The sequence below is a fragment of the Danio rerio genome, chromosome 3 (genome assembly GCF_052040795.2).
Source record: "Danio rerio strain M-AB ecotype USA chromosome 3, GRCz13ab, whole genome shotgun sequence".
NCBI classification, from domain to species: domain Eukaryota; kingdom Metazoa; phylum Chordata; class Actinopteri; order Cypriniformes; family Danionidae; genus Danio; species Danio rerio.
Window position 1 is genome coordinate 5,413,362 of NC_141023.1, and position 21,063 is coordinate 5,434,424.

General features: G+C 38.7%; 1 protein-coding gene and 1 long non-coding RNA gene across 3 annotated transcripts in view; one reads left to right on the forward strand and one right to left on the reverse strand.

Moving 5' to 3' along the window:
• The window catches only part of LOC147845459 (E3 ubiquitin-protein ligase TRIM39-like), a 29,455-nt gene extending 9,627 nt beyond the window's left edge, over nt 1-19,828 (forward strand). The window contains exons 4-7 of one of the 2 annotated variants that reach the window (XM_087243637.1): nt 2,948-3,169; nt 3,289-3,311; nt 3,394-3,524; nt 15,806-19,828. In XM_087243637.1, the coding sequence (XP_087099763.1) occupies nt 2,948-3,169; nt 3,289-3,311; nt 3,394-3,524; nt 15,806-16,284 (855 nt within the window). In that variant the 3' untranslated portion in view covers nt 16,285-19,828. Of the gene's footprint in view, nt 1-2,947; nt 3,186-3,288; nt 3,312-3,393; nt 3,525-15,805 lie in introns of both variants that reach the window. The other variant, XR_015480205.1, reaches the window with a different exon arrangement.
• LOC147845460 (uncharacterized) lies at nt 491-20,092 on the reverse strand. The gene is made up of 3 exons (XR_015480309.1): nt 19,822-20,092; nt 19,623-19,724; nt 491-3,466 (listed from the first exon to the last, which is right to left on the reverse strand). It is a non-coding gene; the product is annotated as an uncharacterized LOC147845460 (long non-coding RNA).
• Nucleotides 20,093-21,063: the final 971 nt, after the last annotated feature.

Below are 21,063 nucleotides of genomic sequence, written 5' to 3' on the forward strand. Positions count from 1 at the left end.
TGATCCGAAACACTTGGTCACGTGACTAAAGTGATTCAAAGCATCGATCAATTAAGAAGCGTTTCGAGACCTGGCAAATCTACATGTTACTGCCAGAGTCTTTACCTTTACCTCTCTCATATGGCCTAGTGGACTGTGCGTGTGCATGCTGTTACTATTCTTCCAATGTCTTTTGGGTTCGAATCCCGACTTGTACAAATACTCCACAATCATGGTTTTATGTATTTTAATCATATTTCTGTTTTATGGTGTAGCCTAAATAGATTACAGCTGCTGATACGCCATCAATATAGCATCATTTTTGTAACACTAAAACAATAAATATGTTTACAGTACTGTGATGGTTGGGTTTAGGGTTTGGGTAGATGTTAATGAAATACAATAAATGGGAAATTTAATGAATAATATAAATAATTCTTGATAACTTCTGGCCACAATTGTGTCTGATCTAGCAACAACCGTTTTAATACCAAAACAAGACATATTTATTCACAAAGTGTTTATTCGGATGTCAGACTAATGTTGAAACAGTACGAAACAAGAACAAAGCGTTACCAACTGGTATTAAAGCATTTCAAAATAGCCGTATCAGCCTGGATTCAAACTCATTATCCCCACAAGTCAGAAACATTAACCGCTCCGCTAAATCTCTTGATTATATACTCCTACAAAGTGGGGTTTAATACCTCAATTTGCTAAAATGTTCTTGCTGAAGCTGTTTCGGTGCAATACATAAAAAATGACCACTAGGTGTCACCGCAGAGTTGGGTTTCGAAAAGTTTCGAAGCTTCGACTCATTTGCTTCGACTGTTTCAGTGTTTCATGAAGCCTCGCTTTGCCCACCACTAGTGAATTCAGTGTACAAGGGTCCAAGGATTGTGCAGGGTGCTGATCAGGGTGCCCAGTGGAAGGAGAGAACTCAGCGTGTAGCCTGCTGTCATGTTTTGACTGAGCGCAAAAATAAGTTAATAATTAATGTAACCATGTACATTCTGCACATTGACTGATCGCTTGCCTTCATTTCCTATAATGTATAAACTTAATGTACGTTATACTGTTATATTGGGCATTATTGATTATTAAAACTGAAATTCAGCAGAAGAGAGGGTATGTTTCATATTTTCACTGAAAATGAAAGGAGGCAGTCATGTTATAGGCTCCGTTTTGTTATGAATATGCACATAGTGAAGATGACACTCATATATCCAGCACAACGCCTCAACATTTCTGCTTTTAATTAAGTTGTTAATATCAAATGAAAGTAGCAGTTCCTTATATCTTGTTTTCATTTTATTGTTAAAAAACTGAAACAACGTAGCCAGGATGATGTGAATAAGGTTATAAAGTACACTGTTCCCTTTGAAGATTTACCCGACGTGTCCTCGGGAGTCTGTTATCCATATCAAACTTGCGAAGTCTGAACTTACAAGGAGAGAATGCAGGACTGAACTGTGTGTAACGTTAGGCTACTTAATATTGAAAAGCCCCAATTAGAGAGGCGAATGTTTGCAGCTCTGCCTCTCTTTTCAGATGTCTCCGTTTTCCCTCATCCACACTGAGACAGAGCAGCAGCGTTTTAGAATAAAAACGGCCTCTCCAGTGTTTCCAAAACGCTCCATTTTCGGCGATCGAAAACCCCGGTGTAGTGTGGACAGATGGCTTAACCGTAGCAAAATGTATGCGTTTTCAAACTAAAACGCATTAGTGTAATGGGGGCCTTAGTGTGGAGAAGCCCCAAAGAAGCGTCCCACCTAGAGACAAGCATGGGGGTGGATCAGTGATGATTTGGTTGCAATATCATGGCATTCCCTTGTAGGGCTATTTTACAGTTTTCGCCCAAAAAATGACCAGTCTGTCAGAAGAAGAAGAGCTGGAGTCAGAGATACAATTAAAAAGAAAATGTACTGAAAATAGTTTGTTGTTTCATCAGCAGAAGCCAGCTTCAACACTAACAATGAGTTTGTAGACTGCTCTGCTTATAATCACAAATCAATAACAATTATACTCTCACATAACAATTATTAACTGCTTCATACATATAGGTGTGTTAACCTGATTAGTTAAAACACAGATTCTGTAGACTTAGAAAATGTCCATGTGGGTGCAAGCATGATCCAGGAAGGAATAGAACACACACAATGTACAATCTGTTTCAATCCGTTTCAAGGCTGAGTGAACTCTCAGCAGTCTTATCAAAACTGGTTAAAAACCAGTATAATCCACATCCAAACTGGCAGCTTACATACAAGGGAATTAATTTTAAAAGATTTTAAAAGATGTAATGGGAAATAACTCAGCAAACAATTGTTTACAAGAGTTCAGGTCCACTCAAGAGGTCTCCATGACCTCTGACCTGGCTGGGTATATCCTAAGGAAACAAATAATTTGGCATAAAGAAAAAGCAATGACACACATATTGTTCCAGTAATACTCTGTAGTGGAATGACTCTTAAGCTGATCATATAATGATCATTCAACTTTATTAATAATCATAAAGAGAATAATAATTTATACATGTTACTCCATCCTGGAGCGAACATTCATCAGAAAACTCACTGTCATCCTAGGCCCGATACTTAGGCTAGATGGGCACGTCACTGCTAAGAACTACTGAACCTTTCTGGAGGACCATCTGCAAACAGTGTTTCAGACGTTGTATCCTGAAGGTGGTGCTGTGTATCAGGATGATAATGCACCAATATAAAAGCAAGACTTTAGATTGAGTTTTCCTCCATTAGCATCATGAGGTGACAACTTGGCCACTATTCTGCAAGAAAAATGGCTCAAAATCCCTCGATCAAAGAGAATCAAGAAACATTGATTTGATTGTTTTTATCAATAATATGCAGAATCATTTTCTTTTAAATGTTTGATGTAAATGTTTGACGTTATGTGAGCTGATGTAATGATGTTTGTTAATTCAGCATCAATGTTGTTTCATTTAAAGGTTAAGGTCGACTACACACAGAAACAGATTGAACATCAGTTTGAGGCGCTTCGCCAGAAACTCGAAGAGGAAAAACAAGCAGCGATCGCTGCACTGAGGGAGGAAGAGGAGGAGATAATGAAGAAGACAGTGGAGGAGATCGAGAGTCAGATCTCAACTCTTACAGATGCAATCAAAGACACAGAGGAGATGCTGAAAACCAGTGATGACTGTTTACTGAAGGTCTGATTCCAGATGAGTGATTTGATTGATTGATTGATTGATTGATTGATTGATTGATTGATTGATTGATTGATTGATTGATTGAGCTCTTGATGATCAGTTGTCTTTTTCTTCTGTAGGACGCTGATGTCTTTATAAGAAGGTGAGTGACCTGCTATTGTCTCTGCTCTGTCTGCTCCTGAAGCTAAAGCCACTGCAGTTCTGACTCCTGAATGTTCTTCCAGGGTCCAGATCTCACAGCCGGATCCAGAACTGCCATGTGCAGCTTCAGTAAATGTGTCACGGTACTTGGGGAACCTGATGTCCAACATCAAGAAAAAGATGGAGGAGACGATTAATAACATTTTCCAGTACAGTAAGTCTACAGAACTTCTCTGATCTTGCATATACTGTCTTCATGTTGCTAAACTGCTGGATTATTTTAGTCATCAATGAGTGATTTTTTTTTTCTGGTATTTAATTAATGCCATCAACCAAACGTGAACACTTTTCATCATCTACCAATCCAGCATCAGGACATAATAAAGAACTTGCATCTGTTCGACAGTAGTGTTTGTAAGACAAAACCTAGTAATTTTAAGTTCTGAAATAAATAATTGTAATATTCATATTTTTATTAGGACTGGGCAAGTTATTGCATTATTATTGTTGTTATTTGTGGGTTAAACACCAATTAAGTAAAGCAGATGGTTATTTTAGTGCACAATTACACATTTAATATTATTACTAATGTAATTTTGATCAATCCTGTTTTGGGATGTTGGTCATCACCAGGGCCAGACGGAATCTGCGAACGTTTTTGCTATTTCTGCTGAGAATTGTGGTAAAAATCTGCGGATTTCTGCGGAATTATTTTGGGAGTTTCATAACTAAAACCTTAATATGTGAAATAAAAAGTAATACCTTTTTAACTTTTATTTAATGTTTAAAATGCAAATCAAGTAGATTCACTTTATTTATTAAACAAAGCAAATCTCTCATATATCTTCTAAAGACAGAAAATAATACTTTTACTGTAATATTACTGTAATTAATTTAAAAACCTAATAAATTTAGATTTACACACATTTACTCAAGTAAATAAACAGAATTAATGATGGGCTGAAAATCTGTAGAATCTATGTAGGCCTAGTCATCACACGTGGGAGTAGGCCAAAAGCAAAATGAAAGTCATCATGAATCGGAAGTTAAAATTGTCCTTTTTGCATACATTCACTTAAAACAGTCCTGAAATGACAAAAATTGTATGGTGATGCATGATTTTGTTCTTTGGAAACCAAGGGAATTGATGAAGGATGGGCATTGCTTAAATGACTGATAGCACCACCCAAAAGGACTGATAACCCTGTCCTAAAGGACTGATAGCCAAACCTTAAAGGATTGATAACCTTGCCCTAAAGGTATGATAGCCCCACCATAAAGGACTGATAACCCTGCTCTAAAGAACTGATAACCCCACCCTAAAGGACTGATAGCTCCACCCTATATGACTGATAGCCCCACCCTAAAGGACTGATAGCCCCACCCTAAAGGACTAATAATCCCACCCTATATGTCTGATAGATCCATCCTAAAGGACTGATAACCTTGCTCTAAATGACTGATAGCCCCACCCTTAAGGATGGATAACCCCGCCCTTAAGAATTAATCACCCCACCCCAAATGACTGATAGCCCTACCCTAAAGAATTGATCACCCCACCCTAAATGACTGATAGCCCCACCATTAAGGACTGATAACCCTGCCCCAAAAAACTGATAGTCGCACCCTAAAGGACTGACAGCCCCACCCTAAAGGTCTGATAGCTCCACCCTAAATGATTGATAGCCCCACCCTAAAAGACTGATAACCCTGCCCTAAAGGACTGATAGTTCCACCCTAAAGAATTAATAGCTCCACCCTAAAGGATTGATAACCCCACCCTAAAGGACTGATAGCTCCACCCTTAAGGACTAATAACCCTGCCCTAAAGAACTGATAGCTCCACCCTAAAGGATTAATAACTCCACTCTAATGGACTGATAGCCCCACCCTAAAGGACTTATAGCTTCCCCATAAAACACTGATAACCTTGCCCTAAATGACTGATAGCCCCGCCCCCTAAAACACTTATGGCCACACCATAAAACAATGGCACACTATACACTATGCATTTAGGCACTATGTACTTACGCACTTACACACTCAACAGGGTAGTATATGTATGTAGTGTTGTCCCAAATGGCACACTAATGTTTTTTTACTAAGTGGAAATTCAAACTGTTTCCTGATGACGTTTGACGGTTGTCAAAACAGTGAAATAAACGACCGAATTATCAAATAATTCCTGCCGTGAGTATTGCTGCATTCACCATCGGGAGGCGCTATAATGACTCTCATAGGAGAATTTTGCTTTCACCATCCAATATAAAGTTATTCAACATGTGCGTCCGATAGCTCCGCCCCTTCCGCTACGTAAGCAAACCTGCGGTCGTTGAGAGCGTGAAGTGTCCATCAATACACACTTCATTTTAGCAGCTGAATGAGTGCATCATCAGGGTAATTAAAGTGCACTTAATATTTTTAGAGTTTTCAGTGTGAACACACTACTTACACTATTTATACTACAAAATGGCGTAGAATAGTGCATAAGTATGCGATTTGGGATGCAGCTTAGGTGCGTTCGACATGAAGCACAGCTGCAGCCGGTGATCAACAAGATTAAGCACAGGCGGGGGTGGAGTTGAAAACGGAGCCGTCAAGCCAGACAGCTGGACACTTCGGGGCTCAAACTTGCTGCAGTCATGATGACCGATCACATGGCGTCATCATCATTTTTTATTTATTTTTATTTATAACAACAAAACACTTATAAAACAGAATACAGTCTCAACAAACTATAGTTCATTTTTAAACAATAATTATGAATAAAATATATAACAAATGCATGAGAGAAATAAGGGTATATGAGAGGTTAATATATAAACATAAAAACAAACAGGTCTAATAAATACAAAGCAATAAGCACAAATTCTAGGAGTTAAACATCACTCTTTAGGCTAATACTTCTTGTTTGAATTTGCTAAAAGGGGGTTTACATATATGCACATTTATAGATATAAAACTTTCCAATGTAAAACGCAAAACAAGGTGCTTTGATTAAGTCTTAATAAATGAGATTATTTTGGATAATGAAAGCATTTTCAAAAAATGCAAAAATCCAAAAAGATTGAACAAAAGGTAAAAAAAGCGAGCTACACTTTAAGCAGACAATTCCCAGAAAGACCAGGTATAAACGGCTATACAGGAAATAATTTATTTATATATATATATATATATATATATATATATATATATATATATATATATATATATATATATATATATATATATATATATTATAATCATAAAATCATTTTATAGTTATTTAATAAAATAGTTCTTTAACTTAATTTGTTAAGAAAGCTTTAGGGTGACAGGATCAATGACGATAATTATTTTATATCTAGTCTGTAAGACTCAAGATTTGAGTTCATATTTAGGTTTTCACTAAAATATATCATTTAAATCGTTCATGGAGCTGAATCCAGTAATAAAAAGGTTGAAAATAAACCTGTGCAAACAAGCCAGCATTTATACCCAGATTATTTAACAAAAGATGAATACTGCAGTAAAATATGTGTAGTCTTTTAATAAGCATGATGTTTACAAGATAGAGAGGGGATGAAAAGTGAATTGTTTGTTTTGAAACTTTTGAAATCGGAATTTGTCCAATACTAAACCCGAATACACGTGTTTGTTGTCATGTGGTGAACTCGGCCAATCGTGTAATATCAGTGTCGTCATCAGAGCTCCTGCAGTCACTGTTCAGATGCTGCACGGCCTGAGTTTGCCGTCTGATCTCGGAGCGCTGTTGCGGTACTTTGATGCCACATGTGACAGTCACGTGGCGTCGGCGCAGCATCAATCCGGACAAGATTTCGATTGATCTGCACAGCGCTGCATCAAGTCGAACGCACCTACTGATAACCTTGCTCTAAATGACTGATAGCCCCGCCCTAAAGGACTGATAACCCCACCCTAAAGGACTGATAGCCCCGCCCTAAAGGACTAATAGCTCCACCCTAAAGCACTGATAACCCCACCATAAAACACTAACCTTGCCCTAAATGACTGATAGCCTCGCCCTAAAGGACTGATAGCCCCACCCTAAAAAACCTGATAGTTCCACTATAAGGGACTGATAACCTCGCCCTAAAGTACTGATAACCCTTCCCTAAAGGACTGATAACACAACCCAAAAGGACTGATAGCTCCACCCTAAAGGACTGATAACCCCGTAGTAAAAAAACTAATAACCTTATCTTAAGAACTGATAACCCCACCCTAAAGGACTTATAGCTCCACCCTAAATGATTAATAACCCCACCCTAAAGGATTGATAACCCCACCCTATATGACTGATAGCCCCGCCCTAAAGGACTGATAGCCCCACCATAAAACACTGATAACCTTGTCCTAAATGACTGATAGCCCCGCCCTAAAGGACTGATAGCCCTACTCTAAAGGACTGATAGCCCCACCCTAAAAATCTATCTGATAGTCTCACCATAAGGGACTGATAACCCTGCCCTAAATGACTGATAGTCCCACCATAAAGGACTGATAACCCTGCCCTTAAGGACTGATAGCCCCACCCTAAAGGATTGATAACCCCACCCTAAAGAACCAATAGCCCCACCTTAAAGGACTGATAACCTCATCTTAATGAGCCCCATTATACATGAAATAGGGTCATTTTGGTTTAAAGGGTCTCCAACAACAGGCTAATATGCGTGCAAGGTCAAAAAACACTTTCATGGTCTTATAATCTACATTTATTTTTACCTAATTATCCCAGCAACAACAATATGAATCGTTTAGTGTTTCATTTGTTCCCAAACCTCTCCTTAGCGCAAAGCTAATCTGCGCTGATTGGACCGATGACAGCCTGCTGCGATTGGTTGACACGAGAGTTCGGGAAAGTGATTTCTTCCCTCTTTGGGATGGAACCACAAGGCGACGTTCATTCACAGAACGCAAGTTTCTGGAGGGCACATAGATCTGCAGAAGTGAGAGCAGATAAGAAGGAGCAAAGCCAGAGGTTGCTTTGTAAGCAAACATCAGAGCTTTGAATTTGATGCGAGCAGCAACTGGCAGCCAGTGCAAACGGACTAGCAGCGGAGTGACATGTGCTCGTTTAGGTTCATTGAAGACAACTCGTGCTGCTGCATTCTGAAGCAGCTGAAGAGGTTTGATAGAGTTAGCTGGAAGCCCGGCTAGTAGAGAGTTGCAATAGTCCAGTCTGGAGAGAACAAGAGCTTGAACAAGGAGTTGAGCTGCATGTTCAGATAGGAAGGGTCGGCTCTTTCTGATGTTGTAGAGTGTGAATCTGCAAGATCGAGCAGTTCTAGAGATGTGGTCAAAGAAGTTTAGTTGGTCATCAATCGTTACTCCAAGGCTTTTCACCATTTTGGATGCAGTAATGGTTGCCCCATCCATCTGGATTGAAAAGTTATGCTGTAGAGTCGAGTAAGATAAGATATTATGTAGACAGAGAAAAGAAGTGGCCCAAGAACAGAGCCCTGTGTTACCCCAGTGTTTAGATGCTGTAGGTTGAACACCTCTCCCCTCCAAGACACCCTGAGTGACCTGTCAGAGAGGTAAGATCTGAGTCTCTGAATAAGGACCTGCAAAGCCCAGTGACTTGAGCGTAGATAGCAGGATCTGGTGGTTTAGTGTCAAAAGCAGCTGACAAATCCAGCAAGATGAGGGCCGATGATTTAGAGCAGTGGTCACCAAACTTGTTCCTGAAGGGCCGGTGTCCTGGAGATTTTAGCTTCAACCCTAATCAAACACACCTGAACAAGCTAATCAAGGTCTTGCTTGGTATACTTGAAACATTCAGGCAGGTGTGTTGAGGCAAGTTGGAGCTAAATCCTGCAGGGACACCGGCCCTCCAGGACCGAGATTGGTGACCCCTGATTTAGAGTCTGCTTTAGCCAGTCTGAGATCCTCCACGACTGAGAGCAGCGCAGTCTCAGTTGAGTGGCCTTTCTTAAAGCCAGATTGCTTGTTGTCCATGGGGTTGTTTTGAGTAAGAAAGTCCAGGACTTGATTGAACACGACTTTCTCCAGAATTTTGGCCATGAGTGAAAGCAGGGATACTGGTCTGTAGTTTTCAAGTAGCTTTTGATCCAAGTTGGGTTTCTTTAGCTGTGGGGTTACCCTAGCCTGCTTAAATGAAGTGGGGAATAAACCAGAGTCAAGAGATGTGTTGATTATGTGAGTCAGTGTTGGTATGACTGCAGGAGAGATGGCTTGCAAGAGATGAGAGGGAATGGGATCGAGTGGACAGGTGGTTGCATGGCTAGATAGCACGAGTTTGGTCACCTCAAACTCTAAGAGCTGAGAAAAAGAGGTGAGCGTGTGTGGTGACGGTGGTGTGTCTTGCGTGTTTGTTGTAGGTGCAGCAAATTGAGCACTGATTTTTGCAGTTTTGGTGCAAAAGAATGTAGCAAAGTCATCAGTAGTAAGTGTGGAGGATGCGGGTGGAGGAGGAGGATAGAGGAGGGAGGAAAATGTTTTAAAAAGTAAGCGAGGATTAGTGGCATTGTTGATTTTCAGACGGTAATATGTCTGCTTTGCAGAAGTAACCTCAGCTGAGAAAGAAGACAGAAGAGTTTGGTATGTTAAGAGCTGTGCAGGATTTTTAGTTTTTCGCCAAATTCTCTCTGCAGCCCGAAGTTTTGAGCGATGCTCACGTAGAACATCAGAGAGCCGGGGTGCAGGAGGACTGGCACAGGCTGGCCTGGATGTAAGAGGACATAGTCTGTCTAGACATGATGCTAGTGTAGAGCAGAGTGTATCAGTGGCACTGTTCGTATCAAGTGCAGAGAATTTGCAAGCTGGAGAAAGAAAGTCTGAAACAATGGTGGATAGTCTAATGGGTGAGAGAGAGCATAGGTTTTTGCGAAAGGCAACTAGTGTTGGAGTGTGTGGCAGTTCAGGAGTAATGTGGATGTTAAGAGACTGAAGGAAATGATCCGATATTTGTAGTGGAGTTACTAGTGTTTAATCAGCGAAGCAATCTCGAGTGTAAATAAGGTCTAGTTGATTACCTGATTTGCGAGTAGCAAAAGTAGGTGCTCTTTTGAGGTCAAAAGAGGCAAGCAGAGCCTTGAAGTCAGTAGCTTGAGGTTTTTCAATGTGGATGTGGAGATTTTTTAAAGTGGATGTTTTCACACCACACTGCTGGCTTTGGTTCGCACCAGTTGAAACAAACCAAAATGCAGTCATCTGACAAAATCCACATCACTCATCGGCCAGATGTTGTTGAACTTATTTCCTAAACTGCTTATCGATTGGTCAGAATTCACGTGCGGGAAAATGCCAATGAACTCCCACAGGTAAACAAAACCAGCAGACACAAAATGTCGCTTTTACTATGGAGGGACGACTTTGCTGATTGAATGTATTCCTTCTTAGACAAACTATACATTTCGAGGTTAAAGCGCAGCCGCAGCTGGAAAACAAAGTTTTAATGCATCACATGTCACTTCAGGAGGAGGAGTAAATTAATTTAGTTAAACTGCGACATGGTCATCTTGCGAAAATATTACCAACGATTCATCAGGTTATGTTTTCCCCTCTCTCCCTCTCTCTGTTGGTAAAGCGCTGTCAACAAATATTTTTTTCCTCCATATCCCATGATGCACAGCGCATCGGCAAACGGCAGCTGGATTAGTCCAAAAGGCGCAGTACTTCTTGCGGTTGGACCTGTTTTAGTACGGATCATATTCTCACCACAAAAAAAACGCTCCAGGGTTCATTTGAATACGTACCAAGACCACCTCTTCAAGCAGGTCTCGCTTTTCACACACACACACACGCACACACACACACACACATTACCCTCCTCCTCAGAGGACACAACACACACACACACATATTGCCCTCCTCCTCAGAAGTCCGTAAACAAAGCGGCACGTGGCACGTGGTTACAATTAACAAATCACAACTTAATACATTTGCAAGCTAGAGTAAACAAGGCAACAACTTTAATCACACTTACTCACACTTGAAAATGGAGGAAGAAACCGATCCATGTTTTGACATAGTCCATCAGTAATCTTTACTGATCCTACCTTTAACAAACGGCCGATGAAGTATTCTTTGTAGCATGTAGTTTCCAGAAGCACTCAAACTGCTCAAGGCTGGGCTAATGCTGAGGTTTCATCTTCGGTTGGAGACTGACAATAATATCCATCTGCACAACTTGACTTTATTCGACCGGCGTCTGTGTGTGTGTATGTGTGTGGCTTTTTTTGTGTGTTGGTGGGCGGGGCCGCAGGTTTCAAATCTCCCGGGTTTGCGCGCACAACTACTTGTGTTTCATAGATACGTCATTGCGAAACACCTAATGTCTCGTTATCAAGACGACTCATGTGAAGCACTACGAGACTATTTTTTTTTGTAGATGAATAGTTTTAAACACTGTACACTTTCAGATTTAAGCCTCAGCTGGATATTTCACTTCACTTAGAGATGTGTTACACACTACATAGAAGGGCATTTTCAAAAACCCATAATATGGGCTCTTTAAGAACTGTTAACCCTGCCCTAAAGGACTGACAGCCCCACCCTAAAAGACTGATAACCCCACCCTAAAGGATTGATAACCTCATCTTAAAAATTGATAACCCTGCCCTAAAGCACTGATAGCCCCACCCCAAAAAACTGATAACCCCACCTAAAAGGACTGATAACTCCACCCTAAAGGACTGATAGCCCGCCCTAAAGGACTGATAGCCCTACCCTAAAGCAGAGGTTCCCAAAGTGGGGGTCGGGACCCCCCGAGGGGTCGCGTGACAATGAAGGGGGGTCGCCTGGTGATTTTTAAAAATCAATAAATTTTTATTAAACCTTAAGACTTACTGTATTTTATCAATAACCTACTGAAGAGAAAAAAAATAGTCATTTATAGTTACTATAAACTATATAGTTACTATAGTAGCTTATAGTTACTAGTTCTATTGGATTGCGACTTCTCGGGTAATTACATTATACTAAAGACACAGCAATACTGTCAGATACAGCAGATTTTGTAAAACCAGGTTAAACTTTCTAGCCCATTTACAGCACTGACATACATAAAAAAAAACAAAGAATAGACTTGGGTCTATTGGTGTGTTTGTGCGCGTCATTGCATTCAAGGTTTCTGTATTTATAACCACCACCTCAGAGAATATTGGGGGTCACGAGTCACTGGCATTGTCATTTTGGGGGTTGCGGGCTGAAAAGTTTGGGAACCCCTGCCCTAAAGGACTGATAACCCTGCCCCAAAGGATTTTTAGCCCCATCCTATAGGACTGATAACCCTGCCCCAAAGGACTGATAATCGCACCCTAAAGGACAGATAGCCCCACCCTAAAGGACTGATAACCCTGCGCCAAAGGACTGATAACCCCACCCTAAAGGACTCATAACCCCACCCTAATGGAGTGATAACCCTGCCCCAAAGGACCGATAGCCCCACCCTAAAGGACTGATAACCTTATCTTAAGAACTTATAACCTTGCCCTAAAGGACTGATAGCCCCACCCCAAAAGACTGATAACCCCACCCTAAATGAATGATTATAAAAATAAAACTTTATAATTAGGAAACTGTTAAACTTTTGAAGATTAAGCTCCTCACTCTCCTAAAACAGCAGAAAAACATTAATTGTGTATTAAATGTAAGGTTCAGTAAGCTTCAAAATTGAAATCTCTTTTAATGAAAATGCAGCAGCATAACAGCAGCTGCAGCAGACAACAACTGTTACACAATATTGTGTGTAGTAGTGATGTGCGGATGTCGGTTATATCCGCGGGCACTGCGGATAGTCAAGGCGGGCTAGGTAATAAAAAATACATTTTGATTAATTGCGGGTAGATGTAGCGGGACATGGCAGTGGACTAGTGAAAAAGTAGAAAGTGGGCTTTGCAGAATGGGAAGATGAGATGCTCAAAATAATGGATGAAGTGCAAGAGTAGCCTACTGTTCAAAGTATCAGTTAGAGGAGCCATCAGAGGAAAATCTGCTGTCGTTTTGGGAGAAACAAGATTGCTTATTTACACGACTGCAGTGGCTTGCAAAGAGAATCTTGCTAATTCCTACAACAAGCAGTGCGAGCAAACGCTCATTCAGTACAGCTGGCTGGGTTTTGTAGGCGAGGCGGAATCGCCTAAATCCAGTCACAATAGATGCTGTTCTGTTTTTGCACAGACGAAGAAAAAGGCCAAGTAAACACAACATAGCTGCCATTTAAGCTGAAGTGGCAAACTTTTTGTTATCTTGTTTCTGTATCTGTAATAGCTAAAAAGTTTATTTTTACTTTCTGTATCTATTTATAAATGAAGAAAATGCTGTCTAAAGACAAACTTCAGTTTTTATAAATGAATGTTCATTTAAAAACGTTTACGATTAACGTATTATTTTACTATCAGAGATGCGCAGATTAAAGCTTACTGAATCTGCTGTTAGTATTCACGGTGACCAGAGTCAGAGCGTCCATAGAGGCGACCCAGGTGGCCACCTAGGGTAGCATTTGGTCCGTGACAATCCCCCCACCGCCCCAGTCCTCGTTGACGTATACGCACAATCACACCCCCGTCTCTCGTTTTCGCTTTCGGTATAAGGGCGGCATGATCATTTTTTGCCTTGACCTCCAGTTCAGTTTGCTCCGCCCCTGACAGTGACCTATCATGCCTAATACAAAGAATTAAATTATTAAAGTGATGATCGGGCGCGGATGCATATGACAGATAAAAAAATATGTGCGGGCAGGTGGATGATTAGTATGAAGCCGCAAATTCGGGTGTCATTTCAGCTGATCCGCGCATCTCTAGTGTGTAGTGAAGATTAGAATACAGACTTACTTACATACTTACAAGTTGAGACAGTATCTTTTATTTCCGTTGTTTAACGAATGTGTGATCGTTATACACTCGCGTTCAGGCCCGGATTGGCTAATTGGGAGGACCGGGAGAATTCACGGTGGGCCGGTCCATTTTTTGGTCGCGAGGGCCGGTGTCCCTAGCTGCTTGCACTCTCAGCTGTTGCACTTTTCATTTATTTGTTTATTTGACCATAGCCTCACTCTTTTTATTCATTAATTTGCAGCAGCTCTGCTCTTTTTATTTATTTTCTCGCAGCACCGTGAGAAAAATGTAGCCTGCAGTTTAATGATGATGCAACTATCATTCCACCCCAAACAGCGGCACCTTAGTGAATATTAATTAATATTAATGAATATTACACCTGCTCAATGAAAATCAGATGATTCACTATATTAATAAATCTGACATAACCTAATCAGAAATCTAAAAAGGGAGAAATAGAGTAGGGTAAAAAAAAAAAAAAGAGTAGACATCAATCGCAGCAGGTAACAGTGCAATACTTATTCTTTATCTTGAACATATCAACTTTATAGCTTAATCATGGTCTAGTGGTTAGCACATTGTGTTACGACACCTTCGATCCGAGTTGGAACCACACCGGAATAAAATTTTTTTTTTCTTTTTTAATGTTAAGACATATAATACTGTTTGGCTTACTTATGTAGGTGTACATATTTTATTTTTTTGTGTGACGACCGTTACAAAGGACTAGATATCTATAAAGAATTAATGTTTAAAGACATTTAAAGTTCTAAAGCAGCTGTGTCCTTGAAAAAGACATGCTAGTGTCATTTAAAACTGAATTAGAAATAACGTTATTTTAATATAGTCAGTCGTCGACTGAGGTGTGCCGGTCTAAGGCCTGAAACTCCAGAGCTAAAAAGGAGTCTCACTCCGGCCCTGCTCGTGTCTTTAGTGGCACCAGTTTTTCAGAAGCCATGTGAAGATAAAACAATTTCAAGATTCACCCACAGCAGCACTCATTCATCATACTGTCTCTGTCCACAACAGTGGACCAATCAGAAGAACTTGGAGGCGGGACTAGCGTTGCTCGCTTCTGTTTGCAACATGGCAGAGCCACTTATAAGCAATGCGTCTCATGGTTTCAGATGCAAAAACAGGTTCTTTGTGAATGACTCCTCAATTGTTGCACTGCTGTGGTCTTTTCTGTCTAACAGCGGTGCACATCTGGACTGACTGTTTTAATCATGAGTGTGTGTGAACCGAACCGTGACCTTTGTACCATGACACCTCTACTATTTACTTATAAAAATAAGAAGAGTAGATTTTGATTTCATGGCGAAATCAAAGGTATTACTCTCTTCCAGATGGCAGAGTTGACAGATCCAAAGATTTTGGAAATTGATTGGATCTTTAGAAGTTGACAAAGTGGAAGCAGATTTGAATGTCAGTTTGCAATCATCAATCTTGCAATAGATTATGAGGACATGTACATATAAAAAAGTGCATTAAAAATAATTTATAATGAACACAACAGTTTTACACACAAAATTAATAAGAGTACATTCTAAGTTCATGCTAACTTAAGGAACTATAAAGAAATGCATTCATAAACATCTTGGAAATTATTGTGAGGTATACTTTCATATTATTTTTGAAAAGATTTCTACAATTGAACATCACATTAAAGCAGTTGTTGATTGTCTCTCCTCAGTTCCTGTGTTTTTGGATCCAAAAACAGCTCATCCGGATCTTGTAGTGTCTGATGATCTGACCATTGTGAAGAGAGAGAAGATTTCTGAAACTCCAGAGAAACCCTACCATCCGTATGTTCTGGGTTCAGAGGGTTATAACTCAGGAAAGCACAGCTGGGATGTGGAGGTGAAAGACAGTAAATTCTGGACTATTGGAGTAATGACAGAATCAAGCCACAAAAAGGGAGCTAATTTATTAACGTCTGACAACTGGAGTGTTCACTATGATAATTTTAGTATGTCAAAATGGCCTGGATTTTCTGTTGGTCAAAATCCTGAGCGTGTGAGAGTTGAACTGGACTATGATAGTGGAACAGTGTGTTTCTCTGATTCTGTAAATAACACACTTCTACAAAAATTCACAACCACCTTCACTGAGACTGTCTTTCCTTTCTTCCATACTCTCGACTCTCTGAAGATCTTGAGATTCAGTGGTTAGTAAATATAGGTCTGGAGCTTTAAGTTTTCATGTTTCTGTAAGGGTCCATCTATTAGTTCTATGGCAGAACTAACAGCATAGGTGAAGGTTAAATGTGTGTAAACCTTTCTAGCACATGAGAAAAGAAATATTTTTATTTGTTAATTTATTTTCATTTGTTTCCAACTTTTAATCTGACTCCAATTTAAAATCATTTAAATTTAGATTCATCTAATTCAAGCTGATTACATTTATAGGTTGAGATTAGGTCTAAATTAGATTGATTAACCGAATAAATATTTATTTTCCGTTAATGGTTCATCATTTACCCGAAGTCGCTTAGTATGCTGGCCAGTTCCATCTGCTCACGGACACATCCTTGCCAGTTCTGATTCTTAGATAGAAGATAAGCTAATTTCATTTAAGTAATAATAGGCCGCCCCATGCTTGCTCATACTTAAGAGTTAGAGATAAATACCTGACCATGTAGAAATACATTGCAGCTTACAAGTCCTGATGCAGAGCTCAGAGACTTATTATACACTGCAATGGGGTATCCTGACTGCAGGATCCCACAGACACCTCTGCACATTTCCCTTAAATGCTCAAATCTCCATAAAATCAAGACAATAAAAGCATCACCAAGACTCTTGCCTGGTCATGAGTTGATATGAAGACCATTTTCCCTGGAGTGGAGCATCTGGCAAAGATCTTATCAAAGTCAAAACCCAAAATTACTGATACAAGAGAGATAGTAAAATATTACATTGAAATTAGGACCACTTTACCAATCACACAGAGACATTTAAAATGACATCAAACATGGATATAGAGCCACAAAATACACCATATTAAAAACTTACAAATTCTGTGTGGAGCTGCTCTTGCAAAGACGGTAAAGTCAAGGGCAAATTGGGGGACTCAGGATGCATGATTGAGACAACCTGCACAACTGGTTTCCTAGCTGATCTTCTTAGATTAGAAAGTTTATTGTTATAGTGACTGACCATTCTCACGGTCTTGTCTCGTGTGGAGTTCCATCAGTTCTCAGGGTTTAATATTATGGAGAGATGTAGCCATCCTTACATTTCCATTATTTAATCCTAACGTTAGACCGATACTGATATTCACAGACTGCTGTTAAACAACAGATCAGTGATTTTTTAATTTATTTTATTTGTTGATTTCACATTCGGTATGTCTAGTTATTTTATTTTTACCTGATTGAAACTAAAGCCAAAGTGAAGTGATCATATATAGACATTTCATTTGCTTATAATGGCGACTTTTAAATGTCAGTAGTCCATCTCAAGCACTTCTGATGAACAGTTATGCGTTTTTAAATTAATGATTTTCACTGCCTGATTGATGTCATGCCGAACAAAAAGCACTAAATTAAATTCTATGGAATACTATGTATACTATTAATATACTATGGAATTTTATTTGATCATAAATTTACCACAAATCAAAAAAATTTTATAGATTTTTTTAAAAATAAATTAGGGATTCTGAGTGTTTTGGCCAGCAGAGAAGGTTTTACTGGCAACTTATTGTTTGTTTCTTAGTTTTAAGAAGCATCGCAAGTGCAATCTTGGTAATTCTGCTGTTAGTGAATGCACAAAGAAGTCACTCAAACCATTTATATTAGTGTTAATGGCTCAAAGTTACTATGAGTTTAGTTTATCAGTCAGGAAAATTAACCAAAATTATTCATTCATTCATTTTCTTTTCGGCTTAGTCCCCTGGGGTCACAGCAGCAGAATGAACCGCCAACTTCTCCAGCATATGTTTTACAACATGTCCCCATCGTTGTTGTTGTTTATTGTAACATCCTGATAACATGATTCGCTTGTCTTTTGTATACCATTAACCTAAATAACCATAACCTAAGTAGCCGGGCCCATGACAGTTTTGGGTCCCCTTGAAACATTTATTTTGTCTTATTTTGCTATTTGCATGTGTTGTGAAAAATTGCAGTGCGTTTTCTTAATTTGTTTGCATTGTGCGGATTTGCAGAACATTTGCTATCAAATTGATGAAGTTAACCCCATTGGGCTTTCTTAAATTGCAGCACATTAACCTCTCTTGGCCACCGTATTATTTGTGTTTTTAAACTATTCCAGCAAGTGATTCATAGTGAGTATTCATAGTGTTTTTGCTATTACGTGTTGTTTCTTTTAGCTAATTAAAGCAGTGATCCATGTCTATGTTAAAATGAGTAAAACTAGTTTGTTTACTTTTTGAATTTTCATTTACTCTTGTGTTTCAGGTATTTTCCATAAATAGTAAATTCACAAAACATCAACATTTGAATCAACAGAACAATCATTAAAAAGAAACAAAACATCTTTGATATCTTTGAGATGCAGTTCACCTCAAACCAATGTCTTTACAGCATTTAGTAATGGCTAGTTTTACAGGATAAATGCAATGAACAATTTTAAATGATGCTGCTCTAATTTTACTTGTTAATCAGAAACATCTGAGGATCTTAAAAATGTCTTTTCAGTTTATATTTTGAAATGTTGCTCTCTAAAAACCAATGGCTAGAAGAATACAAGAAATTTGGGGAATATTTCTAAAATATATACAACATTTTCTATTTGTTTCATGTTCCAGCCTTCCTGTTTAAGACTACAATTTAAGGTATTGAACTGGTTGAAAGTGTTAAAAAAGTGTCCATAGTTTCCTAATAATTTCTAAAGGCTTGTGCTCTGTCACAATAGGGTATATGCATTGGTATGCAGAAGGAAGGACTTTTAATTTTGCAGTAACAAGGGTCAAGCTCTTCCAGTGAACTGTATGCTGTTACAAAATTGGCATGTTTAAGGTCTGTTTTCTTTAAAAATCAAAGATCTTCACAGCCTGTTTGATATACGGCAAAGAGTGGGTCTCAGAAAGTACAAGAAACACTGCATTACATAACATTTTCCTATGCCATGTCTTTAATTATGAACATTTATTTTACCCCAGTATAATCAAGGGTGTTTCTGTGCTCACCTGCTGATCATGACGGGCGCGTGCATGTAAATGGTTTTTCATCTCGGTTTACACTTGAACAGCTAAATGAATACTGAAGTCTATTGAACTGATTGTATTTAAATTACATTCAAACATCCATGCTGTAAAAGGAACTGAATAAAGAGGGAAGGAGTCACATTACGTTACCCATTCACCGGAAGGGTATGGGAAGAAACAGCTGTGCATACCCCCTTTACATACTTATACATCCTAAAAGTATACTTTTAGTGAAGAAAAACACACTTTTGAGTATGTAACAGAAAAGTATGCAAGCTTTGGGACATTATAACGGTACATCATCCACATTTCTTTCATATTGAATGGCTTAACGTTACCTTATTGGAGAAGCAGCAACAGATTAATCCTTCATCCAGAAATCTCCTCAGGTGTTTGGATAATTCAGAAGTTAACGTCCAAACTCGTCTTAGAAGTTCACACTGTTGTTGCAGATGAAATATAACACAGAAAACACGATTTAAAGATTTTCCAGTTGGCTAGATAATAATCAATAGTCATTCAATCAAACAACTTTACCGAAGCATCTCTGCTTGACGGTTGGTCTCGTCCGCCATGTCTGTAGTTTGTTTACAATTTACCTCAGAGTTTGTAGTTCTAATGTAGTTGACGTTCAAGGGGTAATGTATTGTAGGCCATATTAGCGGATAGCGCTACGGTTTGGGACATGATTATATTTTTGAATAGTATTTAGGACGGATAGTAAGCGAATTGAGACGCGGCAACAGTAATTTTTACCACTAGAGTTTTTCTGTCGTTGATGATCTTGCACACAGAATGCGTCTTTGCTGACATCTAGTGGCGAAACTGAGTATTGACTAAACATATAACGGCTGCAAGATGACAAAATGATTTAATAAAACAATAACAAAGCTACAAACAGCAGTTTTCAGGGTTCAGGTGATTTAAAACTCGTATTTATCCATTGGTGAGTACTTCAGAGTGTTTAAAAAATAGTACAAATAATTTGAGGTCAGTTGCAAAAAGAAAAAGGAGTCGTTTGGTTCAGTAGTTATTAGTTAATGTTGGACGTTTTGTTACAGCTTTGTTTTATAATCTATTAAATACATTATTTCCGTCAAAATTCTACAAATAATACATAATAATGACAACATTAAAGACGTTTATTTATTGAAAAAATTTCTGAACATTTATTAAAGGTAATAAAAAGAAATAAAAAGGCAAAAGGTATGTAGGCTATGCAGCTTTCTCCATGACACTCACCTGTCTGTTCAGCTGACTGGACATGATTTAGAAGAAAACACACCTGAATAGTATTATTGATTTTAAGGAGTCATTTAAATTTATATTCCTTTAAACTGATTTTAAACAGCTTGTAAAAACTAAACTAAGTTAATCAGGTTTCAACTTAATGTTTAAAGTTATGATACACAAAAAATGTTATGACTTATTGATAATATAATTTTTAGGTTTTCTTTTTAGGGATTTACTGTATGGCAAGCTGGTTAGCTTTTAATGTTTTCAGAGTTATACAGCACAACTACATTCTTATTGGTTAACACTCATTTTTGAACCCAGTAAATGAATGCAATGACATAAATAATATATAATATACATGCAAATATGTAGTTCAGAACACTCTTAAAATAACGTTTTTAGCTGTTAGTATCAGTCTGTTAGTTCTTAGGATATCTATAAGCTAGTGTGCTCCTAAACAGTGACTAGATTTGCATTTACAGTAGATCGTATAGCTAATATAAGCAAAGTTTGCAGTTTATCACTTCTGCCTAAAAGGATTAA